The sequence below is a fragment of the Falco biarmicus genome, chromosome 11, assembly GCF_023638135.1.
Source record: "Falco biarmicus isolate bFalBia1 chromosome 11, bFalBia1.pri, whole genome shotgun sequence".
NCBI lineage: Eukaryota > Metazoa > Chordata > Aves > Falconiformes > Falconidae > Falco > Falco biarmicus.
This window is the reverse complement of record NC_079298.1, coordinates 37,982,694-38,009,991: the sequence shown is the minus strand read 5'-3', so window position 1 is coordinate 38,009,991 and position 27,298 is coordinate 37,982,694. Positions and strand designations below refer to the sequence as shown.

General features: G+C 38.0%; 1 protein-coding gene across 3 annotated transcripts in view; it reads right to left on the bottom strand.

Annotated features, from left to right (window-relative positions):
• Positions 1–4,760: 4,760 nt before the first annotated feature.
• Positions 4,761–27,298, bottom strand: part of CAMSAP2 (calmodulin regulated spectrin associated protein family member 2) — a 90,975-nt gene continuing 68,437 nt past the window's right edge. For 2 of the 3 annotated variants that reach the window (XM_056355924.1, XM_056355927.1), the window contains 11 exons: positions 26,155–26,248; positions 24,980–25,073; positions 20,402–20,472; positions 19,837–19,906; positions 16,807–19,015; positions 15,411–15,547; positions 14,625–14,845; positions 13,510–13,609; positions 11,430–11,545; positions 9,576–9,694; positions 4,761–8,081 (listed from right to left, as the gene is read on the bottom strand). In XM_056355924.1, coding sequence (XP_056211899.1) covers positions 7,776–8,081; positions 9,576–9,694; positions 11,430–11,545; positions 13,510–13,609; positions 14,625–14,845; positions 15,411–15,547; positions 16,807–19,015; positions 19,837–19,906; positions 20,402–20,472; positions 24,980–25,073; positions 26,155–26,248 — 3,537 coding nt within the window. In that variant the 3' untranslated portion in view covers positions 4,761–7,775. The remainder of the gene's footprint in view (positions 8,082–9,575; positions 9,695–11,429; positions 11,546–13,509; positions 13,610–14,624; positions 14,846–15,410; positions 15,548–16,806; positions 19,016–19,836; positions 19,907–20,401; positions 20,473–24,979; positions 25,074–26,154; positions 26,249–27,298) is intronic. The other variant, XM_056355925.1, reaches the window with a different exon arrangement.

Genomic DNA, 27,298 nt, shown 5'->3' with positions numbered 1-27,298 from the left:
AGGGACAGATGGTGGCGACCGCCGCCGCGCTGGGGCGGGGTCTGCTTTGTTAGCGCCGGGCTGGGGCTGCCGGGGTTGCAGCCGCCAGCCCCGGCAAGCCGAGACTCCGCGAAGGCTCCGGGCCTGTACCGGGGGAGCGGCGGGCGCCTCCCCGGCGGTCGAGGAACGGCTCTGACGGGGAGGGTCGGTGCCGCGAGGACTACTCGTAGGCGACTTGGTGTCCAACCAGGCGGGGCTGTGCGGCCCCGGCCCTTCCCCGCCCCGCCCGGGGTGCGCTGCCCGCTGTCGCCGGCCCGGGGCTCCCCGTGGCCGGTGCCGCCGCCGCCGCCGGGACGGGCGGAACCCGGCGCGTGCTTCGCAGGGCTCAGGCCTGCGCTGCGCGTCCGCGGCGGGACGATGCGTTTCGGTATAACGTGACTTGTGCCGGTGTTTGTCACCCCGCGGCGCCCCCGCGGTGTGGCTGCTCGCAGGGCCCGCCTCGAGGTGCAGCAGCCCCGTTACAGCGCTGCTGCAGCACTGGCAAACCCCCGCGGGCGCTGCGCAGCGCACGGGCAGGCCTTGTCAGCATGGAGACGGTGACAGTTTTCTGACAAAGGGTGTACCAGAGATCCGATTTTAATTTTTTAATTTTTTTTTTTTTATTACGCAGGTATGACACGTATCGGAGATTCAGGGAAGGCTGCCAGGGATTTATCCGCGCTATGGTTAGCAATGTGAAGAACCACAGTCAGTCCGAGTCTGCTCGCAGACTGTTCTGCTGCGGGTCAGCTGAAGGGCAGAGCGGAATCACGCTGTTGCCACCTCCTGCTCTCCTTTCCGCAAAGAAATACAGAGAAATGTCCCAACAAGCTGCCCAGCAAGGAGTGCCACTGGGCTGCACGGGAGGGCTCTGCCAGGGATGAGCAAGGAGTGTGGAACTTGATGGTTCCTTCTGCAACACTCAGGTCCTGGCACTGCATCCCAGGAAGCTTGATTTGCTAGTAAAACACCAAATCCTTCCATTTATTTCTAAAGCTATCGCTTGATGCTCAGTTGCCTTTGGAGGCACTGATTAATAGAAAATGTAATTATAGAAATGTAACCGTTTCCCAATACATACAATACAATCGTGATAGAAATCAGAGGGAACCTGGAAAAACAAGATGACTTTAATTGCCTAAACAAATACACTTAGATAAGAAAAGTCCATTTTAAACTCTTTAATCTACAAAACACTAGGTAAACACACATGCTTTTAAATGTAATCTTTGTTTCACAGTGGTGTTACTGTGGTTTACCTCTTTTGTGCAATAGCTTTGTTTTCAGTGGAAGTCCTAAGATCAAACCTGTGACTGTCTCTCTGGAGGGTGAGAGTTTTGGGATGAAAGAAGGGTAAAGCTTCTCCCCAGTTATAGACCCGAAAGGAGGAGTAAATTCTGAATTTAAATACTCTGTTTCCTGCTCAGAATGCCGGGCCTTTCACAAGGAAGTAGAAAATTCCTGTAGTTGGGGAAAAAGATTTCAAGAACTGAGTATCCATCCTCAGGAAGAGGTATGAAAGAATACATAGCATTACTTGATGCACCTGCTTTGGAGGGCAGCCGCAGTGCTCTTCAATGTTTGTGAGGATACACAGTAGCATCCTATTGGAAAAGGGCAAGTGGGAGACCCTGTTCTCTGGTTGTTCCTTACCTTTTTGCTCGGGCATAGAAAGATGTTTTTGGGATGGCCTCATCTTGCTTTGAACTCCCTAGTCATTATTGCAAAGAAGGTAACTCCCACAAATAGCCAAGCTGTTGGGTGTGGGTTTCAGAAAGCTTGAAAATCAGGGTTAGTAGAGGAGGAGTTAAGCATTGCCTAGTGACAAGACAGGGCACTACAGTCTATTCTTGGAACGCTTCAGAAAAAATAGTAACTGTGTGACTATTTTACAGGTGTTGCAGCTGGCCACAGCCAACATCAGCAGGGCTACACACATTCTTAGAATTATTCCCCAGTGCTAACTTTGCACAAGCTCTGCCACTGGAGTCCAGCAGCTTGCGCAGAGCATCTTTGTGTTGCTATTATAAAAATGGGCCAGTCCTGATTTTCAGTCATAATAGAGCCATTCAACTTTACATTTGACATTATGTGTGCATGATCTTGTAAAAAGTTGCAAAAAACCTCTCCTCTGTTTAAAATTTTACTTCTGGAAACAGTTTTTACTCATTTCAAGAAAGGATTTCCAGAATGTCTGGTTGCCAGCTCAGCAAAATTCTTGCACAATCTGTAGGGGGATTTTTTAGGTCAGCATCATAGCTCCAGTTTCAGGTAGCTTAAACAAGAAAAATACTGAGCCAAAGTATAATCCGGCTTCAGGTAATTAAAATAATTGAGGCTTGTGGGGCCTTGCCAGGTCTTGTACTGCAGACATTTAGATCATTGATGATGTAGAAAGGATAAGACAGAGCTGTCTTGATGGAAAGCTTCATATTAGCTTTTAGTCTTTCTGCAAAACTCCATTAACAGATGAACAGTGACATAAAAATGCCTATAGATATTACTTTGTACGTCTCCATAAAATTCACATACCATTAACCGAAAACTGAAACGCATCTGAAGTGAAAAAAATTCTTTCAGTATCTGGCTGAACAAATTTGTCAGTGGGTAATGAATTACGCACGCGTAAGTATTTTATACATCCGGTTGTTCATTATGTTGAAGAGTCTGAAGAAAGTTTTTAGTAGCATTTTTCAGTGGAATGCTTAACTCTCTCTGTTTTCCATCCTTACTTGAAGTCCTAGTTGTTACTAGCTTTTCTGATCAGAGGCCTCCATCTGTCTGATCTGTCTAGCCTCCATCAGCATTATCCTCAAATGCAGAAATTTGATAAAAAGCCTGGCGTTAAGAACTCCATCTCCCAAAGAGATTGTACCGAGCTCTTAAATGCGTATGTTGTACACTGCTTCCCTGCCTCTTAGGAAGACCAGTAATTTGGGGAATAAAACAGACAAGGATGCTGCTTTTCTTTCTTGCTAGAAGGAAATAAGCTGAAGGAACCTCACTACCAAATGTAACTCTGCTGTGATTGTCTAAATAAAGTGTATTTCTTTTATATCTGTGTGTAAGCAAGTAAGCCTGAAAGTAACTATGCATTTATCTGCATGCACAAGCACACTTCACATCTTTTTTCCTAAATGGAATAGCTTGCTTTTAAAAGCAAATTGCTCATAAATGAACAAAGCTGCTGAGCATGTTGAAAATACTGACTTTTTACCTGCCATCTAGACCTGGAATAAGATTATTTCTGGTTTTGTTTGGATTTTTTTTTCCGGTTCTTTTTAATGTTTTTTATTAATTAGAAAACGTAAAAGCAGATGTAAAGGGCCACAGCTGTCAGGATAGATCTTTACAGCCACAATTCTTCAGACTGCTTATTAAGCTCATTAACTTAGTAACAAGGCAGTAAAGAAATGCTGATTTGCTATTTGAAAAGATACAAATAGTTAAAGGGTTAGCCATTACTAAAGCTGTGTCTTTAGTTATGAAGCTGTTGGGAAAAAAAGACATCTGACATCTACACCTAATTAGTACAGCTGGGTTTATGAAACAAAGCTGTTTTTTACATCACCTTTGTGTGGTGACTGATACAAAAGTTTAGGTTCCGAGTGTAACTGAGATGATTATTCTGCAGTTGGCAATACCAATCTCTGCACTGGATCTTGCAGCAGTGCAAATTCTGTACAACATCAGACATCTGTCAAATTAACCAGGGCGTGATCTGAAGTTTCTCAACTACGGTGTTACTTGCCAAAGAATAGAGAAAATGAAGTCTGTTCTAAAGCCTGTCTGTACAAAGGCTGTTTTTAGATGAAAATTTTGAGCTGTGCACGCCACTGAAAAAATAACTGCTCTGGGTGCAACTGGGTGTTTGCGTTCCAACATAAGTCCTTACTTGTATCGGCCTGTTTGTGATGCCATACAGGGAACCAATTGAGCTGACTGAAAAATAACCAGTTTGAGGGGGAGGAGGGATGGCTATTCATTTCCAGCGCATTAGTTTTCAATTTCAAAAAAAGCTGCCCTTTGAATAGCTCTGAAATTTTGAGATTCCTTATCTGCGTAAGTTAGTCCAACAGTTCCGTCTGCCTGTTGACAGTCTGGTGATGTCATGTCCTCTTTCAGCAAGTGCTTGCTCTTGGTCTGCAACCCAGCAGGATAACACAAAACCCCCCAAAAGGCACAATCTGGACCAGAAAAAAACTGCTAATATACAAATCTGGAGAGGACACCTTATTTTTTGGACATGATTTCTATTTAAGACCACACCACTAACATGTACAAGTTATTTCACTAAAAGTCATATTCTGTTAGCTGTCTTAATGAAGGTAAGACTGGCTGATCCTGACTGAAAACCTTGCCAGCTGAAGCAAGGCCGTTACATGGACCGATAAGTTTCAGTGCTTTTGGAACAATAGAACCTAACCAGAGTACACGAGTTAATCAGTTGACTTGCAGGTATGAAACTCACTTCTGAAGAGAACAGGGTAACACCATGTTGCCCTCAAGAATGAAACGAGGAGCCTAATTCTTCAATAGCCTCCCTCTGGTAACATCAGAAAGCTGAACTATATGTGAAAGTAAGACAAACAAAGGGGAACAAAAGGAGAAATAAAAATGGTACATATTTCCTACAATTTCTATGTTGTGGAAATATGAGAAGAAACAAGATTTAAACATTCATGTGAACTTTTTATAATTTCAGTTTACATTTAGATGTAAGCAAGAAAACAAAAAAATGGTACTTTTGGTGCCATGCTTTTATTTAAATGAAAGGGAAAACTACACTGTACCATGTAAGTAGCAATGACAATATTTTACAGCACAGCATTTGAAAAAAAATATGGAAGCTATGCTCCAGAGAAGTGGACAAGTAAGCACACAATCCACTGTACATTTTTAAACAGTGCCCATTATATCATAATTAAATAGCTGAATTTGGCTTTAAACAGCCAAATAATAAAAACTAACAGTCATACATTAAAAAAAAAATAAATCAGTAGCTATTATGACTGTTAGACTATGAAATTTTGCTCAAAAAACTAAGACAAGAGTTTGGCAATTCAGTTGTAGCAACAATAATAATACCCCTGATGAAAGCACCAGTGTGTTCTGAAAAGGTCAGTGATAAATACTGGCCTTTATGGAAAGCTTTCTTTCTTCACAACCCCCCCCCCCCCTTCTTTTTTTAAACATGATTCCAACCAAAGATCCACTGTAATTAGAAAATCTGCAGGCTTAAAAAGGAAAAGCATATCTATATCTTTACTTTTCCTGTATTAAGTAAAACTTAATCCTGCAAGCAATGAAATTTTCAACTGCATTATTCACATTCTACTTTTAGACATTGCACAAGTGTTTAACCTGTTGACAAATGTAGATTTCATAATACATTCAGAAATATTTAAAATTACTCAAATAATTCCTGTCGTGAGTTTAAGCTCACTTTGATTAGATCGCTGCATGTGTCTTTATGGTATTGCAAATCTTCAGTTAAATCATAGTACAGATTTTAGAAATAGAAAGCCTCCCACGATAAAACTTCTTTTGAAGTTATTCACCACGTGTATCAGTTAATACCAACCTCCTGGTTTCTTGAATCACTATATATTATACACAGTTTCATATTGTTATTTCAGGATGTTCATACAATGGTATTTGTACGAACTGTCTAACAGGCAGAATGTGCAAACCCTCTTTCCCCTTTTTTAATATTATTTATATCCTATATACACAATATGTATACACTTGAAATATTAGAGTTACATATCCTGGTGATATACATGCAAACAGTAGGAATCAGCTAACCACAAACAGTTTTAAGCCACATACATATTAAACATGTATTTTAAAGTGTTTTTTCTTTTTTTTTTTTTTTACAGTTTTAACAAATATACATAAATATAAGAACATAAATTACAGTAAAATTGACAGCATTTTTGAGAAACTGTTTATAACCCAGATGCATTGATGCCTAAGGCCTTATAATAATTTAAAAAAAGTCCTGTTCTAAACTGCTTAATGACATCTCATTCCTGTGCATCTTTTATAAGTAAATGAGTACATCATAGTGAGGCATAGTTTCTCTCAAAGCAGTTTAATGAGAGAAATACAAACATAGTTTTAGTCTCCCCATGAAACAGAATGGACTACATACTTATAGCACAATACTGTCTTATGTTTATGTTAATGTAGTCATCACAACACTGAAACAGAACAGAATCAGAAATCATTCAAGTCTTTTCCTGAGAATGAGATTCCCGCCCCACCCCCCCCACCCCCCACCCCCCCCAACAAATCCTCTGGTGTACATTACCAAAATAGCCACAGATTTAGGGGAGGCTTCAAGTCTGTAGTTGTTGTTGTTTTTGTTTTTTTTTCAGAACAGTGCTATGTTAAAAACAAATCGTAAAAGAAACAAACATTGAAACAGAATAGTGATCTATGAAATAATTAAACACTGTTTTGAAATAAAATGCAGCCCTTTATAAATAATACTGAAATATGCCTAGAGTTTGGTTTCGTAAATGGTCATATTAGAAATTTACTGAAATGTCATTTAGGCTTTTTTGACATATGTAATTTAAAATTGCTAAGTGTCACAAGACATCATCTGTTAGATTGTGTCAAGAAAACAATTTACTAAGACACACTGAAAATTCTTATCAGATGTCTATTCCCTAGAAAAGTGATTTAAGTCTGAGCTGGCAGATCCGAGGAAGAACAGACAGTGACCTGGATATAAAATCAATGGGATTAGATACACGACTTCTGAAACATCTGTGACTTAGTGAATTCTGTGATTCTTCTGAATATTTTTAGTGTTCTGTCACGCAAACATCAGGGATCTAGTTCTGAATGTTTCACAAGTTCCTATTCCTTCCTTGGACAAGCAGTACCTGACCATGTGCTTGCGCTCTTCATCTGGAACACTGCAAAATAACGCACATTTGCTTAAACTGTTTCAGAGGTCTACCAAATCTTTTTACTTTGCATTTCAATGGTATTATGAATGCACACATGGTCAGTCATTACATCTCAGACAGTAACTTACTGAAATAGGAACAGTTGCATCATCCAACTACACCCTGTGTTGTTAAATAACTCATTTGAAGGAAGCTTCAAGCAGTTCAAAGGTTTCTCCTTTACTGTTAAGTCTATGAGCAAATCAGTATTATTTAATTGAAAAAGAATTATAAATACTCAGGGGAACAAATCTTGGTTTTCTTACAGCACACAGTAAGGACCTTACAGAACAGACCCATTCAGCTGTTCTTCAGTGACATAAAACTTATTATTTAGTCTTTAAGTACACAAAGTTCAATGGTATTGAGAATATTAAGTAGTATTTCTTTAGTGAAAGAAAAAAATATTTCAAGACAAGCACAAATACAAACATAAGGCAACAGATGTAAAAAAAAAACCCTTAGTTTGAGTCACTAAAGAGGAACATTCAGTGCTTCAGTGTATCTAATCAAAATACAGAGCAAATATACTCTATATATTGTATTAGCACATACAGATCTCCACACAAGTCAAAACATTTCTGTAATCACTCATAATTATTCACCTAAGCGATACTCTTCTGCACTCTTAAACACTGTGTTTACATTCCAGTTGGACATGATAATAGAACTTGGTGTCCAGTTTTAAATTGTAAGAGTCTTGTTGGCAACTAGAAATCTATTTCCTATAGGCAGTAAAGATGAAGTGCAAGTTTATCATAATTGTCTGAAGCAATTTTTTTCCCCCATCTACTATGCCTTGGTGGGTAAAAGTTTCTTAGGAGTTACTGGTCTCTTTGTTTGCCACAAATGGCTGTGAATGGTAATTGCATCAACACTGGCAGACAAAGTTTTAGCAGGTATGTGGCTAAATTGCTTCCTGTCAGAGTTGTATTTATACAGTCCCTCTATCATTTTCTTTGTGATAGATTTGGGACCTATTCCCGTTAATTTATTGATTTCTTCTGTATCAGGGCAGTATGTATACAGAGATCTGAACTGGCAGCCTGAATCCCGGAACAAGATTAAGAAATTATTGGCATCGGATTTTTCCATTTCCTTTAAAAGAAAGAAAGAAAAAGATTCACAGTATGAATTTTGCAGTAGTAGTTAGAAAACATTCAAAATCATTGGACTATCATTTTGAATTTGGTTCCCACCACAGCTGAGACTTACATCTAACTGTTGACTAAAAAGCATTATTTTCAATTAGAATTCGCTATACTTCACTTACCTGAATTTTCATAAGGCAGCTATCTTTCTCAAGCAAAACCTTATCATGTAGACAATTTCAGGTGTACTTGTTTAGTTCAACCTCAAGGGCAGACATGCTAACAAATTTTTTGTAGACCAAATAAAAATTTTTTGATCCATTTCATCAAGCAGGTCTAATAGTTGCAATTTTCGCAACAGGAAATTTAGATAGGTCTACATGTGCCTGGAAAGACCCTCCAGTGCTAAAACGGGGTTTCAGTCACCCCTAAATCCATTCAAGTTTGGTCAAACCATAAAGCCAGTTGAAGTGTATTAAGCAAGGGTTCTTTATTGGCTGAAATCTTCAGATTCCTATTCCATCCAACACAACTTCTACAGGATGTGTGCCCTGAACATGTACAGCTTCTACCAAGTGACATATACTGCATCCTACAGTTAAGCATGACCTTTTTACAGTTTTCTTTCTTGGGATTTCTGGGGGTTATTATGCTCCCAGTTACTTGAACTGAAAAAGGCTGCCCTGGTTTCTCACTTATTTCCAAAAAGTAGCTGGAAAGGCAGAAGAGGCAGCATCTAGACATGAATGCAGAAAAAATTACAAAGAGAAGGGAAGAAATACTGTCATGACATTTTTTTCACAAAAGAAATTAAATCCAGATACCAAGTACCTCTGTGTTCTTTGACCTATTTAATCTGTCAAATTTGTCACCGTTGGTAAAAGGAACAGTGCTGTTACTCTCAGCGCTCAGGGCCTGTGTTATTCCTTTTGCATGGAAACACACTAGTCCCCGAGTTCTCAACCTTACAATATCTGTGCATCTTCAGAAAGCTTTATACCAGCACAAGAGAAAAGGCTGGAAGGCACCTCTTCTGTAGTACAAAGTCCTGAATTTGCCCTACTGCTTGGAAACTGGAGAAAAGCCTAGGAGGGATGTATTTCAGTTCTTTCTGTTCACGAGAGATCTGTGCTTTAGTTCTAGAGGTCCCAGCTGGAGCAGCTGTATGTCTAAGGTGGATATTTTTCATGTGAGGAAAAGCAAGTTTGTGAGCAAATTATCATATTCTACATATTGAAGTTCCCACATTAAACAAGCAGTAGCTACTAATAAACATGTCAATTAATTCAGCTTCCTGTGCTGCACATACTGTTTCTGCAGTACTAGAGAACCTTTCTGTCACACAGGCAGCAGGTCACAGAAGTTACTCCAGCCTTTCACTAAGAGCTGGCACAACCTCCAAGATTCCTTTTGATACGTGCATTTATACTTCAGTGTCTTCCTAATTTCTGACCATGGTTTGACTCGAGCATTTATGCTTTTAAAGGAAAAATACCCTTACCTCCAGTATCTTTTTCTTTTGACCTTCATTTACTTTTCCAGCCAAGCAGCAATGTGCCAGCGCATTCTGAATTATATACTTATTGGATTTAGCACTGGGTTCTTTGAAGAGCTTTGGTCCTATGGAGGAGGAATTACAAACCAGCTAAGTTAATCAATAAGCCAACAGTTACTTTAATTGCTGTGAAGCACTTCTGGTACGGATCTTTTGCATACATAAATACACAAATCCAGGAATACAACAAAATTAGGCTAGAGATCACAAATTTCACAAACAAGTAAAACGTCATTCTTTCAGCAGCTACTGAATTTACTTACAACTGTGTCTTTCGTTATTAAATCATTATTGCCAGTCTTTGTAAATATATTTTCTCTCAGAGGACCTTTTCTATGAACAACAAAACATCCTGCATTTTCTTACTAATATTTCCGTTGTCCAGGAAGGAGCAAATGCTTTCATTTTCTTCATCTACACCTCTGATTTCAAGGGTGAGAGGTATAACAATGAAGCTGATGCAGTGCTTAGAGTAATCATAGCCTGTCCTCCCTGGAATTCCGTAAGTGTTTTACCCAAAAACATGGATAAAAGATCTGGCCTGACACCTGTCAGGTTATTCTGTCTGTAAAAAGACTTGACTCATCTGGTTGAAGGAGATATTTCCTCTGTTTTGATTTCTGAAATAAATATGTACTTATATCAAGACCATTTGAAAAAACCAACATGTAAGTACCAATTCTGAATCTCAGAAAGGAACATAATACACAAGCAATTACCAATTACATTTAAGATTAAATCTCATTTTGTCTGTGCTTTGGGAACAAAAGCTGCATGAAGTCCGACAGAGTGAAGATAACAAAACATGTGAAAAAAGCCTTCTGTTCCATTCCTAGGAACGGTATTTTCCTTCATATAAAAATAAGCTCTACATAATGATCATTAAAAGATGATCTTCAGCACTATAGGTGTTCACGAGAACTCAGCAAGACTACCCAGGCAAAGTCTCACTGTCCCTCCTGTAATGTAATCTGACATGCATCTGGCACAAACTGAAGTTCATTACTTAACTACAGTCTGGAAAGGCAAAGTGTTCATTCTGAAAATCAGGAAATAATTGCCTGTTATTATTTCAGCAAAAAGATGACAAGAATATTTTCAGAACAAACATTTGCCAGTACAGACAGAGCTATGCAGGCCCATCAATCAAAACTGATCTCCCTAGAAGTTTATGAAAAACACCTAATGTTATTTTACTCTGATTTACTGAAGTCATATTCAGTGGGCAAAACCAAAGCTTTTATAATCCTGATGATGCAGGATCTTTGCAACATCATGTGCTGTGTATTTGGAGAAAAGGGATGCAAATACCATTATTATTTGATTCCTAATATAATAAAGAGTTAGAAGTCAGATTTTAAAGTTTTTAATAATTAAAAAAAAAATTAAATATTTGTTTCCAATTTTTAGAATATTTAAATTCGCATCACTAAGCAGATTTTTCTTCCTGTTGCAATTTGTTTTTTGCAACTCTATTCTAAATTGAGCTTAGATTTCAACTCTTCTTGCCTTGCTAGAGAGACTACTTAAGTGCAGAGCGATCTGTGAGCCCATTTGCTATTCTGAGCCTAAGTGCAATTTATTCTGGTTATCACAACTGCTATTGAGTCAGTACTTTTAATATGGACGTAAAATTTTAACCTTGTATTGTCATTATCTATTTCAAAAGAGGTGAAAAGTAACATTTCTATGAAAGCGTCCTCAAACAAGTTTTAGGAAACCAAGTAAAGATAATTGAACACTTTTCATGCATAGAACCAGTAATGGCCAGGTACTTTTTTGAATATTGTTACCACTGACCTGTGTATTCTGTAGCAGAGGCAACTGAAGAAGTTGTAGATGCGTTTTCCCAATCTTTTTCTCCATTACGACTACCACAGCGACTTGGAGATAAGAATCCTTCCACAGACTCAGACCTAAACATTAATTTTAAAATCTATTAAAAAAAAATGTCAATGTTCAGCAGAGAAGTCTTCTAATATGAAAGGAAGGCAAACTGTATTAAGGTAGAACACAATTATTTGAATTGTAGACTATAAACCTAAATGCATAGTATTTACAGATTAAATTAACGGATAACTGCATTCATGTCCTGTATAAAGTATTTTGAGTTATACAAGAAGTTGGTGTTCAGGTGAGGTGGATGTTCATAAATTTTTGGGCTATGTATGACGGACATAAACCTAATAGATATTCTAGGCTGTGGAGTATTATTACTAAGTGGAAAATTGGATTACTTTTACATTAGCAAACAACGTTATTGCATGCAGCAAACAAACCAGTTCCTGATAGAATGATGAATGTGAAGTAAAAATACAGTTCATTTGTACTTATCATTATAGCAACTGGTAGCGAGAACTGCTGTATTTAAGACAGCAAAACAATTTCCTTCCTAATTTTTGTTTTCACAAGCAGTAACTTGTGATGCTGTAATTCCTCAGGCTGCACTCAAATGTGAATGGTTTTGAATTTAAAGGTCTAAGCAAGACTATCATGTTTTCTTAAATTATTAAAGAGATATTTAAAGCTTTTTTGATTGTGGCTACTGCAAAAAACCAGACAAATTTTCAGCTTGGAATGAAAGCTTTTCCAAGTGAGAAGAAAGGCACTACTAGCAAAGAATAAGGAAAAAAAGTGGTATTTAATAATGTCTATCTGCACCCTAACTTCCAGTAAAATCAGCAATGGAAGAAAATTCAGTTTATAATATACCCTACACCTCTTGTGATTAGCACCTGCATGAAGGAAACCTCAAAGGTATCACTGAAATTCACTCAGCGTGATCATCAGAAGACAATTCTGATGTGAGGAAAAAGGTGCAAGTATAGGTCTGGAAAGATTCTGAAAATTCTTTTGGTAACTCTGTTACTTTCAGCAATCTGTACCAAATTTTATCATATTTTAGAAGTCTCAACCACCTAAATGAAACTCAAAGCCAGGGGAAGATGTGCTGGTTCATTACAAGCACAGTACAGCACTGTACAACTAAAGCTACATAGGTTGGGGTTATCTCCTGTAAAGTCTGTATAGATAAGATACACCAAGTCTTTCTGAATAGCTAATATAGCTGTAAGAAATCCCCATCCCAATTAAAACTGCTCACTTTTAAGAGATGACAAGAGATGTTAGGATACTTGGATCATTTCATTAGTTTCTTACGTAATAACCAGAAAGTCAGTTCTCAAGACATGAAGAAAATTGAAGTCAACTGAAACCAGCTGCAGGCATGTCAGAGTTGATTAGTAATTGTAGCTGGCATGAAACATGACAAGTGATATCATAACATGTAGTAGTCCTTATCAAACCCCTATTCCTGCTTTGCCTTTCTTCCCCATTTCTTTTCTACACAAAAAATAGTATTTCTCCAAATATAATTAGGTAGTTACACAGAAACAATAATTTTCCTCTGAATTATAATAAAGATTTCAGATATAAAAATCAAACATCATCTTTTATTTTAACCCCTTTTTATTTTAAGGTGATTTTTAATGCAGAATAAATTCTGTAGTTTGGAAAAGGCTGAAGTCCTAGTGAACATTTAATACTTCCGTGTATGACTGCTAAGGGGAAAAAAATACAGGAACTTCTCCACACGTTGAGTCTTGAACACAAGGAGGTGGATTAAAGAGGCTGTGTGAATGGTGTTTTGTTTTGACCTCATTTATAGCTGCCCAACTGGTTTACTTGGTAAAATTTGGGAAACAAATTATGATGGCTTTGTTCCCTAATGCCTGACAGGGAAAACTATCAATGCCTCAAATCAGGAAAACTTACGTGTTCTTGGAGTACACAATACATACATGACCTCTTTAGAATTCATGCTAGTTTTACATAGCTGATTATCAAATTTTATTAAGTGAAATTGTTATTTTAGCTTTACCTTGGCGTCCTCTTGCCTGACTGCACACTCTCATTGTCCCCTGTATTCAGCGATGCCAATGAAAGACTAGATACTGAAAAAACATGATAAAGCTGTGAACCTGGATAAAAACAAAGTTAAGGCTCATAAACCTACGCAAGTATAGAGTCTGTTCATTAGATCTAACACCAGCATCAGAAAGTCAGTAAGAGGTTTTATATACGACACTCTTACACCCATATGTTATATACCTGCATGCATATGTGGCACACTTCATCTAAACAGTTGCTGATACCCAGCCATTTGCAGCCAACTGGGATGGTCCCAGCCTAAGTACTGATGTGAAGCATGGACAGGGGAATATTGGCACTACACAAATCAAAGAAAGCAATCAAAGCTAGGTAAGTCTTCATGAAAGAGAGCTTACAAGACTTAATTTAAAGCTTGGGATGGATTACTGGAAGGTGTTAAGGGAATACTTCACTCTGGAAGATGGACCAAGGCAGTTAGAGAAAATGCAGCAGAATAACAAAGCTATATGATGCTGTAACAAAAAGGATGACCGGGCAGTCTTCTAATTGTAAATTAGCAATACTTCTAATCATTACTGCAGTTACGTGGGATCTAAAAGAATGCTAAATTGTTCCACATGATTAGTGCTGCTATGTCAATACTATACATGTAGTAGGTCAGTGAGCAAAATAGAAAACCCCATGAAATGTAAAAGTAACTTTTTAATTTTAATTTTGTCTGTACTAAGCAGGAGTTTAAATACTCTTACCTTATAACCATTTTATTTATCAATCTCTTACCTCTCCACTTTTATTCATTCTTAGCTCTACAGGTGCAAGAAGAGATTAGTGAAGAATACATGGGTGTGTATGGAACTTGCAACACACATTGGTGCCTCCAGTGGGTTTTCATACAGTTAACCTTTTTGTTTCTTGATATATGCATGCACGTATAGCAGGTAAGTGACATTCATCTCAATTTCTGGCAAATTTTGCTTTCTAGTTTGGTCACATGCAGCTTCAATTTAGCACAAGACACTACTAAATGCATGTGCTTGTCAGTACCCAAAAACAAGCTGGTGTTTTAGCATGAACAGACTCTTTTCCCACATGAACATTTGTTACCTGGTGGACCTTTGATTGGCGTCTTAGGTGATTCAATATGATCTCTATGAATTGATTTTGGACGTGGCTTTTTTTGTTTGATTGAGAGGGAACGTGGCTTTATGACGGTATCCATTTCTTCCATAAGCTTTAACTGTTTCCTTCTCATATATTCTTGCTTAATAAATTCTCGCCGTGCTCGTTCATCCTCCTTCTTCTGACGTTCTTCTTCCGTTTTGCGTCTAAAATAATTATCAAATAAATTCAGCAGTAGAAACTTTCCAGAGTAACAGCTTTAGTTAGCCCAGTAAGGCCAACACAAGTGTCAGATTTTTGAAACTTTAGAGTTGTCAGACGTCAGTAAAAGGAACTTGCCTTTTTTTTTTTTCCCCAATGTTCAGACAGTTTCAGCCTTTTGGGATACTGTTACCAGTAAAATCAAAACCATGTTTATTAGCATGACTACTGTAACTGAATGAGCATTGTGCATTTGTGCAGAAAGAAGCCCCAGGTGATACACTCTCCCACAGAATATGAAATGCAGGGCAGGGCAGTGCTCTGAGGAGCCTCACTCAGGCTAGCAGAGCTCATATGTTGAGCGTGAGCAACAGACTGATGCCACCTGCTGATTTTGCAGGATCAGCTGACATGTGTCTTCAGCTGGGCTCCTCAGCACATCTGACTCTAGAATTAAATATCTTGGATATTAAGATGCAATTTTTTGACACCTAAGTTACACTTCAAACTAAACCAGACATTTTTACATTCACAGTTATTGATCATTTGGATCAGAACATGTACTTTTACCTTGTCTCTTCCTTCTTATGTTCTAGTTCTGCTTCCAGCTGCTGCTTTCGAAGCAGAGTCTCTCTCTCCCTTCTCAAACGCTTCTCCAATAATGCTGCTCGTTTCATTGCCATATCATTTTCTGCCTTTTGATCATCCTAGCAGCAACAGTATTTGAAGGAAAGGACCCAAAAATATTAAGATCTCTGAATTCAGCAACTGACTTTGGCAAGCCATTAGACACTTAATTCTGTACATTGGGTTACAATATCCTAATATACTTTTGCAGTGTTTGAAGTTTATTTTAAAATATTTTTCTTAAGGTTACTAAAAAGTTTTCATAAAAGGATTCCTCCTTTCTCAAGTCAAACATGAAATTCAACACTGATATGAGAAAACTTGCTAAGTGAAATTGTCATGGTTTAACAGCCGGCAACTAAGTACCACGCAGCCCCTCCCCGGTGGGATGGGGAGGAGAATCAGAAAATGGTAAAACTCGTGGGTTGAGATAAGGACAATTTAATAGTGGAAATAAAATAAAAATAACAACAACAACAACTATAATGAAAAGGAGAGAGAAAGACAGGGAAATATATCCCTAGGGAAAAACCCCAAGTGATTTTAGTTTAGAGTCAGAACCCACACTGCATAAACTTCTGTATTCAGCTTTGGAAGACTCTATGTATACAGAGATTAAGGTAATTATCACCAAAACCCGTAACTATGAAAAAGTAATGTCTGCTGATCAAGCCAGGTGTATTGTTAGAACTGAGGAACACTTCCAGACAAGCAAGCACACCTCAGACATATGATACAAGATTCTGGGGTATTCCAAATTCAAAATCTTGATGGCTTTCAGTGTCTAGACCACTCTCCTACAACGTGTGTTACAGTTAAAAGCCTGTCTGAATATAACTCTTTAATAAGACAACAGGGAGTGCTCCCAAATACCAACTTCAAAAGGGAGTCTCCGGAGACTATGCTTCCTCAGCCAGCCATGAGAGGGTAAAAGGCTCTCTAAAGTACAACTCTGAGACAGTCAATGTTTTAAAAATGCAGGCTGCTATGTACTTCAAAACCTTATAGTTAAATCTGGGGGTGGGATGGGGAAGTGGAGGCAAAATGCGAGCATATTTAATTACGATCACCCAAGCTTATGTTAAAAATCAACTCTTCCACAGCTATTAATGGAAAGGGATACTCTGGTATGCTCAGAACTGCAGCATGGTAGAATCTCACCACTCTTGCAATGCCAAATTAATCATCAAGTGCAAAAGATATGCTTGTACATTTAGAGTTGCAGAACCACCTGCTTTGACTTCAATGGAAAATCATCACTGAAATCCATATCTGGATTAAGAAGTTCCCTTTCAAAGGAAGCTTAATAGCAGACATACACTTCCACTAGTTCTCTTACCTTAAAAAAGAATCCACAACACACTTTCTGGTCATCCTCAAATTGTTCTCTATCACTCTCACCTTCATATTTCTCAACAGATACTTCCATTTTTTCTGGTGGCTTCAAATCCGATAGGGAAACTTCAATTAAGTTAGCTGTTTTGGGAGCTGGTGCTGGTAAAATCGGTTGGCTTAGCTGATCTTCATTTGGGGTGACACAGACAGTTTCTGTGATAGGCTGAGATAATACTTCAGAAACATTAGATTCAATAGGCTTAATCTCCTTTTCCTCTAACTTCAGTTCACACTGTTTCGGCAGGTTTGGTCCTTCTTCTTTTACCACCTCTTCTGTAGGCTTGACATCCTTCAAAAGATTTCCCCGTAACTGAGGCTCACCTGTATGTTCACCATCATCTCCAAAGCAAACAAATGATCTAGTCTGAATGGGAACCTGACTTGGAGAAAATCTCCTCAAACGAGGAAGGCTATCCACAGACCGCGGGGCAGTCAAGGTACGATTTAAAGGTGTTATTTTCAGCTCGTTTGGCCTAGGAGTCCTTTGCATTTTAACGTGAAAAGAGGCATTCTTCCTGTTGGAAGACTGTGGAAATTGATGTGTAGAGCGAGGAGATTCCTGTGAGAAAGGTGCAATGGGAGACGAAGTTCCTGTTTGCCTTGTTGAAGACTTCAAGTCCCGAATCTGCTTCTGAGGAGAAGGCTGAGGAGGAGAAATAACCCAAGTCTGTTGCTCTCTCATCTGCATCAACATCTCCTGTTGAAGGGATAGACGCTGCATTTCTTGTTGTAAAAAATGTAGGGAAGAGTTTAGCTTTTCGATAGATTTCGTGTATTCTAAGATATCTCCTTCATTAAAATTTTCTTCTGAGGGGCTTGCTAAATTCCATTGCTTTTCACCATCCATAGGAGTAGCAGTTTTTAACCATTTGCTATGAGAATTTTCAGGGTTTTCTTTTATTACTTCTGAAGTCTTACTAGTTTGTTCATCTGATTTTTGAGTTTCTTTTTCTTTCAACCGATTTCTGTCAGTGAATACCTTCTCGTCTTCAGCTCCTGCTGCTTCTTCTCGGAGAGGTGATACTCCATCACCTTTCTTTTTCACAACGTTAAGAAATGCTGTTCTTCCCATTTTCTGCCGCTGCTTTGTGAATGCAGCTTCAACTTTCTTCTTCTGTGCTTCAATAGCTCGCCTCTTTTCCTCTAGCTTCATCCTCAGGTGTACCATTTCAGAAGCCAGTAACTGGGTAGTGTCTCTCCCTTGAGGAACAGATGCTTCCTCGGGAATATGAGTCCAAGCAACCACATGAGGAATGTTCAGCTCAGAACCTTCTGGTGTGGTTTTCTGAGAACTGCTTCCACTGCTTCTACTGTCTGTGTGATTCAGCTTCCTGAATTTCTGCTCTGCAAAGCTGGTCATTTTAACCCCTGAACTTGAAGAAGCACTGCTGCCTGCCTGTGATTTAGTACTTACTGAACTGGGACAGGGACTTAATTGATCTCTGTGACTGCTAGCTCGCATGTCATAATCCTGAAGAAATTTAGATGGTTCTTCCATGTCAGAGTCCATGCTTACAGTATAATCTCTCAAAGAAGAATCCTCATCCATTGTTTCTGGAATATCTTCTGAAGGGACATGTATTCCAGTATCTACTTCTGTATTGTCAGTCACAGGACTTAGAGTACCTTTTGTGTCTGTAATTATATCAGGGGTAGACTGATTTGGCTTAATGTTTGAATTCAAGATGCTCATTTCCTGATTGTGAAGAAAGAACCCATTTGTAATCTGGTCTGGTTGAATAACTCTGGGAGATTTTTCAGTGTCATGAATTATCTGCAAAGCCTCTTCAATGCTTGGTGGCTCAATCTGATTGCCAAAATCATCCAGAACTGACCTGTTTTGCAGAGCTCCGTTTGGAAACCTGTAGTGGCTGCTCTCATTGGCATTTTTTTGATTTGTGTTAAGAGATTGATTGGCCTTTATGTCTTTATGAGGTACCATGTCCTTTTCCTCTTCAATATCTTGATTTTCCTCTTCTCCATTTACTGGTTTGAAGGACAGATTTTTTCTAATATGTTTCGGCATGCGGTTGATGTTTAGTGTAAGGCCTTCATTGCTCACAGACCTAGTAAGTCCTCTGTTTGGAGTAGATACTGGAATGCTTTTCTCTTTGTCAAAAGAAATGTCAAATGAAACTCCATGTAATGATGACCTAATAGAGATCAGAATAAAAGAAATAACTGAGCAACTCACGATTAATAATAATCACAGAATCACATTTTGTTTTAAAATTATTTTAAGATTGTAATATTAAAGGCAGTGTTAGGTGTACTGTATTTTGCTTTGCTTTAAATATAATAAAACATACTTTTTTTATATATTTAATGAACAGATAAAAATATCATGAAAAATGCACAATAAAATAGTATATAACAACATTTTACCCAGAGATAACCAATGCTTTTTATTACTTTGGAATAAATTCTGGGCATTTAAGGAATATAAGGGTTGCCATAGTAGATCAGTAGGAAGGTGTGAAAAGAGACACAATTTAAGCTTACCAAATAACCCATCACTATAACTCTTTACCATTTTAATTTTGGTTTACACTCTGAAGTTTAAAAGTTTATGACTGGTCTAACTGAAAAACAAAACATTCACCCTGATCATTCCTACTCTCCACAAAATAATATAAGTTAAAATGCTACTGAGCTCATTAGCCATGTTACTCTTACCACTTTTAGTTGATTGTGATGAGTCAATGTGAACATATTTAATTCCAACAATTCAAATATCTCAAATATACCTCATTTCAATGTAAAAAATGAATGACTTATTTATAGAAGTTTGTTTCCTATTACCAAGTTCTTACTCCATGATACAGTTTTCTTCTTCTTTTTGTACCTTTTCAAGTTGCTTACAAGAACTCTTATTACAGGACTGTGAACATCCAAACTACAATGGAGCATTTACTACTATGTATGAACAATAAACAAACATTTTATAATTAACCTGTAAGCTAAGACTGCTTACCTTTTCTCTTTGGGCCATGTCCCTACATACCCATCTACATAAGACAGCGAAGTGGACCTTCTGATGACTCCTAAATGCAATTAAAATAGAACCCAAGGTAACCGCTTGAAAAATTATTTTAACATCACCTTCTGTTGCTTTAACAAATTAGTTTGCTTCACTACTTAGAACACTGCCATGGCAAAAAAAGTGGTTTTATACTGAGAATACAAGTAGAGCAATTAAATCAATTTCATCTTGAATATACATATTATACCCCTCATCAAAGAATTTACTAGAGTAAAATATACTACAATACACTACAAATACTTGTTGTAAACCATATTCCACATAATCAAAACAGAAGTAAAATTAAAAAAATATACACACAATGTAAGAGGTACAAACCAAACCTTCCCATTTATACATTTCATAAATTACAGAACTCATTCATTACTTTTTCACGTAAAGCTCTCCCAGTAATTTCTCCGTAAGTAATGTTAGAATAAACATAAGCAAGATAGCAATTTACTCAGAAAACACCACCTTGTCTCACTGCGTCTTCCACCCATTTGTAAATTATTACCTGGAACAGATGAATAAGGCTGCTGGGGCGTATGCAGTTGGTGAGATGGTGTGCAAGTTGGACTTTCCAATCTGTAAAGCAAGAGACATTAACTCAGAAGTAATACATCAAAAGCCACATATCTAAAGGGCAACCAGACTTCACGTGCTGGGCCAACACAAAAACAGATTTATTTTTTGTAACAGGGAAGAAAGCGAGGTGTAATTCTCTTGAAATATTAATTTATTAACTGAAAAGAGAACACAGTTACTACCTTTAAGTGCACCTAATGCAGATAGACCAAAAACTCAAAAAGGTAGTCCTCTTACAGAAACAGCCACAGAGCAGTGTTAGTTTTGTTAACATACTTGTCTCCTGATCTATTTCATTTAAGCGGCGTTATTGAAAGGTTCTCATTTTTAGGTTTGATTTTAGCAAAAAACCCAAACAAAATGAGACAGTTCCTAGTGGCCTCAAAACTGAGAGACTGCAGCTCATATCACGTATTTTTCATGCATATCTCTTCAGTTGCTTAGTCTGAAACGTCTACTTTGTGTCTGGACAGCAATATGCACTAGAAGTGATAAAGGAGATTTTGTGATAGATGAGACTTTATAAACAAAAAATATACTTACTAATACAACAGCAATTAAGAAGATTGCCTCTGTTTCTACTTAGAGCAGATACTTTCTATTGGTTGATAGTGAAGTTCTGTAATAGACTAGCTGTGTTAATCCAGAATAGGATTAATGAAATTCAGTGTTTTGATCTTTTGATCAAGGTGCTTCTTCAGAATCAGAACAAAGACACATGCATTTGTATGTAAAACACTTCTAAAGAAGCCAGACTTCCAAATGACACTGGATTAAATCCTTTCATGTGCTGAATTTTGTTCAGAGTTCAAAAGCACGCTCATAAATTCCCTTTCTTCAATCAGTAATTTTCAAAATATTTGTTCAGTGCTTTTATAGTTTATATACAGTACGCTGTATAAATATTTCTAAATAATATTTGTGGGAAGGATATTCACATCAGTTTAAGAAAAATATTGTTGTTTTACAATCTACAACAGCATCTTTCATAAGTATATATTAAATAATTCAAAATAGGTTCTCAGAAATTCATGATTTTGTGTTAGTAGCACTACACACTAGATACATGACATCTGTTTTAAATGGCACTTAAGATTTCCGTGAATATTTAAAAATCATAGGTACAATGTCTGTAAGTTATCTTAAAAGAAAAGCATGCTTTCAAAATTTGATCCAGCAGCCTGTGAAATTTTTCTACCACACAGAAAATCTCATTTTCCCTCAAGAAAAGACTGATTTTGCCACCATGACTGTGGTTCCATGGCAACCTCAGACATGCTCCTTGCCACAAGTCCCACTCCCTTCACTGCACTGGATCTGGCTTTCCATCCAATCTTCTGAGTCATTTCAAGAAGATAAGCCAACAGAAAAACAGGCACTTTTTCCGACTGGGTTAGTTTTTTCTGTTTTTGTCACTGAAAGGAAGACATCAGACACTCAAGGGGGCAGGAACACGCAGCTGGGACAGAGAAGGTGGTCAGGATCACAGCCACCTGCAGCCAGGTCTGTTCTGCCAGGGAGCCTGCAGCCTGTGTGTTAGATCCCTACCATCTGAGTTAACTTCTTAGGCTCCTCCTCTGTCCTACAATGCAGTGAAGCGTCATCCAGTTGAATGATGTGTCACAGCACTATCACAACCAGCCAGCTGCAACATGGCTTTTACCATCGCAGGTTAAGTTCAACAAGCAGTTCCCACACCTTGCCCCAGCACAGCCACCGATCCCCCACAGGGATTCACAAGTTCATCTACTGTCTGTGCTGTTTCTTCATCCTCTTCAGGCCAGCCCACCCTGTTTCTTGCCTCTGCTCCATCAGGATTCTTCCTTCTCCGGCTCCTCTTCCAGCCAGCCTCTCCTCATCCCAGCCCCCTGCTTCTCCTGGGGCCTCTCCTTGTCTCTCCTCCCTCTGCTTCTTCCAGGTCTCTCCTCATCCAGTGCTCCTCTTCCACACCCCTTGGAGCTATTTAACTCCCTAGCAGGAATCAGCCACAGCTGCACATCATCCACGTCAGCCAGCCCACCGCCCCTGAAGCCAGCCCACAGCTGTATATTATCAATGATAATTAACCTGCCTTCATGCCTCTATAATTCCTCTACAATGATGTACACTGGTTTATAAGAAAAGATATAGCTCTTTCTATTACTCATGGATTGCTCTCATACTCCAAAACAAAACCATATCCATCACTTGCAGAGACACTAGAAAAGTGTTGTGATGAGCTAGCAGAATACGCAATCCACCACCCACAAGGGGTTCACAACGGTTTTTACTATATGTCTCAGCATGTCTCACAAAACACGTTGGTGGCAATGTAGAGACTTGTTAAATTTGGAATGGTAATGGCACTAAGAAACATAAAGCCTTTTGTAAGCGTTTATGAACCGAATTCAGATGCTTATTGTAAAACTACTACTCAATCCTCTTCGGTTTAGAGGCCAAAACCATCTGCACAGACAAAATGTACAAATCTGAAGAAACAGCAGATTAATTTGGATCAAAAAGATACTATGTTACTGACAGAATTTGTCAGAGCAGGGATAAATGTATGGTTAATGGCTTCAGCTGCCAGGATTTTTTTTTCACACAGTCAAGGCTACAGATAAGACTTCTCTTGCGGTGTTGTCCAGTATTCATCTATTAACATTCTTTACAGTTAAAGAAAATCTCCACAGTGATGACTACCGCACAAGAATAAGTATGGCACAGAACTCTGTGTTTCTTTAAGTGTGACTGACATAAGATTTACTATCTTTGTAGAACTTCAAAAAGATAAGTCACTAAAATTTTTGTCACAAAGGGCTCTAAAAAGGGGACATTAGGTTGGAAACCACATACAAATAGTGATTTTTTAGTGCAAACCTTTCTTGGTTCTGTAGGACAGTCACAGTTAAAAGTCCTTTGTTGGACTGCTAGCAGTGGCTTTGCAAAGTGTGAATCACCTTGGCAACCCCTGCTATTGTTTGTTGTTCTCCTGGTTTATATGCTCAGTTTACACTAAAATAACTATTGTCTGCAAGGGAAACACTTCAGATACACACAGGAAAAAGAGACTTGGAATCACAGCATTTAATGATAGTAAAAATTATTACTCCCTGATTAAAGTCAGCATAGGTTCCTAAACGCTAAAAAAACCCTCAACCCCAAAGAAACCCTCAAACAAACCAAACAATCCCCCCACCTCCATGATAACTCCATTCAAAAACAACAGAAAAGGCTGAACAGAATTAGCTGGGTTGGTGACAATTTGCTGAATATCCAATTGAAGTGCTAATTTTATCTTTCTCTGTGTCATTCCAGACACAATCAACAAACCTTTGACCCCAAATGATAAATGTAATGCAATGCTACCCCTTATGCACTTTGTTCAGATCAGATCACTGGAGCGCTTTCTTAATCCTATCAAAAGGAAGATTAAAAAGAAGGCCTAATGTGCAATTTCTGCCTCTTATCATAGAACCATTTCCATTTAGGTTGGAAAAGATCTTTAAGATCATCAAGTCCAACCATTAACCCCAACGCTGCCAAGTCCACCACTAAACCATGTCCCCAAGCACCAAATGTACATGTCTTCCAAACACCTCCAGGAATGGTGACTCCATCACCTCTCTGGGCAGCCTGTTCCAGTGCTTGACCACCCTTTCAGTGAAGAAATTTTTCCTAATATCCAACCTACACCTCCCCTGGTGCAACTGGAGGCCATGTGCTCTTGTCCTGTCATTTGTTACTGGGGAGAAGAGACCCACATTCACCTTGCTACAGCCTGCTATCAGGTAGTTCTAGAGAGTGGCAAGATCTCCCCTGGGAAATGAATCAAATATATGATCAGCTAGAGACCACAAAAGAAACAGGATGTTTTTATATTGCTTCCAAATCTGTAACAGTAATACTAAAAATGTTTCACATATATTTACAAAAAATACAAATAATGCTAAACATATTTAATAAAGCAGTTAGTTTTCCATCCTTGATGCTCACAAGATTTGGGAAGTTCATCATAGCATAAGTATTTATTTTCACCTATTTGACCTTCATGGTACTTAAATAATACAATCAGACCAAACTAAACCCATCACTCAGTGGTTTTCTTGTTGTTACCTTAGTTTACTTACTTTACCGTTTTTGGAAAATTTGCTGTGTATTCCAGAAAAATAGCTCTTTCAGAGCACACTTGGTCAGCAGCCCCACACGAAATTGAAGAGGACAAAGAGGTCATGTGGCACTTCTCTGCTGAATGGTAAGGGTCATTTTGTAAACTGGTGAGGCAACAGCACACTGTCAAAGTGACAACCACAACCTGTACAGACATGAACACGCAGCCTGCCGTACAACTGGGCAGGGGGGGAAACAGCTCAGCTGTGGGATCTTCCACAAGATTCTCTAGGTTATATTTGGGAACTCAAGCCTTGAGAACTGCAAAAAGGCAACAAAACTAAATAAAAAAACCTGTGTTTGATTTTGCATATAAAGAGAAGATTGTGAAACAGTACTAGTGATTCTCTGACATTACCTGGCTACAAAGTCAGAACCAGATGGGCCATCCACATAATTTCTTCTGTTCGCATTCAAGCTGTGAGCAGAAGCTGCATCTTTTGCAGGTTCAGCTGCCAGGAAGAATGAACCTCAAGTTATTCGCGTTTAGTATTTAATTAAAATCCACAGTACAAAAGCTGTCTGAAATAACATGAATTAATGATTTCTAAAGATTTAAAGAATTTTCATTGGTTCCATTATTTGCACTGAAACCCAGTCGCTTCCTTTCAGCTTTACCTCCTCTCAAGTTCTCATAGTGGCACTGACTAAGGGAATGGAGCATGACAAAAACTACTAGAAAAGGCAAGGGAAGAAATAATAAAGAAAAACCTGGACAGAGCCACAAAATTAAAAGCAAGCAATCCTCTCAGCAAAATAAATACTGTTCTTCTGGAAGAAATTTTTTTGATAAAATTTTTTTTGTCCCAAACCCTTAAGACTGAATTTTCAGCTAGAAAATAGTATTTTGGTCATATCCTGAATTAGTTAGCAATATTTAAAAGACGTAAACTGGATTTGTATATGCTATAAAGCATACAAATGAAAAAAAGGTATAAAAGGCACACAACAAAAATCCCTTCCTAACTCTTGAAGAGGCAGCCACAGCACTACTGTATGAATGTTTAAGTTACCATGACTCATTAACAGATCTCAAGATCTACCTGAAAGGGCAATTTTTAATTTTGAAAATTTACTGTTGGAAGACTGGGCATTTGCATCATCCAGGTACAAAATGCAATTTTACAATTAACTATCTGTCCACTTTTCCCGCATTTATGTTTCTTTCTCTTGCTATCTGCTCCTTGGCAATACAAGCTCTTCAGGCTAAATTCTGTTTTTGGCTCCTCATTATGTTCATAATCCCTGCATGGGTATAAATGGATTTTAGCCTTGTTTAGGTTAGGAAAATTTGCAAGTGATTATACCACAACAATTTAAATGATTGTTTGGTAATAGACAACTAAATCTAATTATTTATGAGATGAGATTAAGATTAACATGAGGAAAAAGTACTTTGCTCCTTCTTTAAGGGGGCTGTACACTGTCAAATCCTGTTAACTAAAATATTCACTGCATTTGTGAACACAATGGCAATCTGTAAATATACATACAAACCCCATGCTTACTAAAACCAATCATTAATACAATTACCTTCGGGATGCACAACAACACGAGGTTGTACAAATGACGGCTTCACTACTTCAAACCACCAGAACAATTCTGCCATGAACACCATGTAGTTGCTCTACAAAAAACACCAAAGAAAAAAATTTTCTGGTTGATTCAGGCATATATGACTGCAAAGTCTCTAAATTCTCTGTTGTCAACTCACCAGCTTGAGGAGGAAAATCTAAGCAGAAAGATGAAGCTTTTTGTGATCCAGTAGGAAAGAGAAGAAACGAGCTTTGTATTCTGTGATGGACCCATTAACTTTCCACTGCATAATTACATAAATAGGCAAGATTGCTTACATTCAGTGTTGAGCTGTATATTTGAGCATAGCTGGTGTATGCCCACAGAGGGTGTACTAAAAAATTGTATCCAGACTATGTAAGATTTCCATCAAGACTTCTTTTGACAGCTTCACTGTATTTGCAGTCCCTCAAATGTCCACTTCCATTGCTGCATTAATTTTGTTGCCTTAAAAATGCATACCTCAAACGTTGGAGTGCAAACAAACATTTGAAAAAAATTTCTAAACAAAATGTCATTTTCTTTCAGGAAAAAAAGCACAGGCATTAGGGGTAAAAACATCTTTTTTAAAAAAATTAAAATTTACAACAAAAATGTTTATAATAAGTGAGAACCTCAATTCCATATTAGTACATTTGAAAATACAACTTTAAATATGTAATTGACACTTCTGATTGAGATTTATTTTTCCTGAATATTTCTAATGTGGATAAGCCTTCACTCCAGCAAAGTAGTGAAGTGCTTAAACTGAAAGCTGCTCATACACTTTAGGATATGGTGAAGTGATCAGCCAGATGTTCCCATAGTTATTACATACAAACTATAAGTAGACTAGGAAAAACCTCATCTCTGCTTATTCAGCACAACAGAACTGAATGCGGAAATGGTTGTAGTAAAATCTTTTCCATTCAGACAAAACGCTAAGATAGCATTTTGGTATCACACACTGATTTAATCAGGAAGCAATATATGTAAAGAAAAAAATCAGATGTACTTCTCAGACAAAATATGATTTTTAATACTACAATTCCTAAATATTACAATTTCTACAATATTCCTCCTAATATTTTCCACCTCCCCTCAAACTTTTAAATTTTTAACT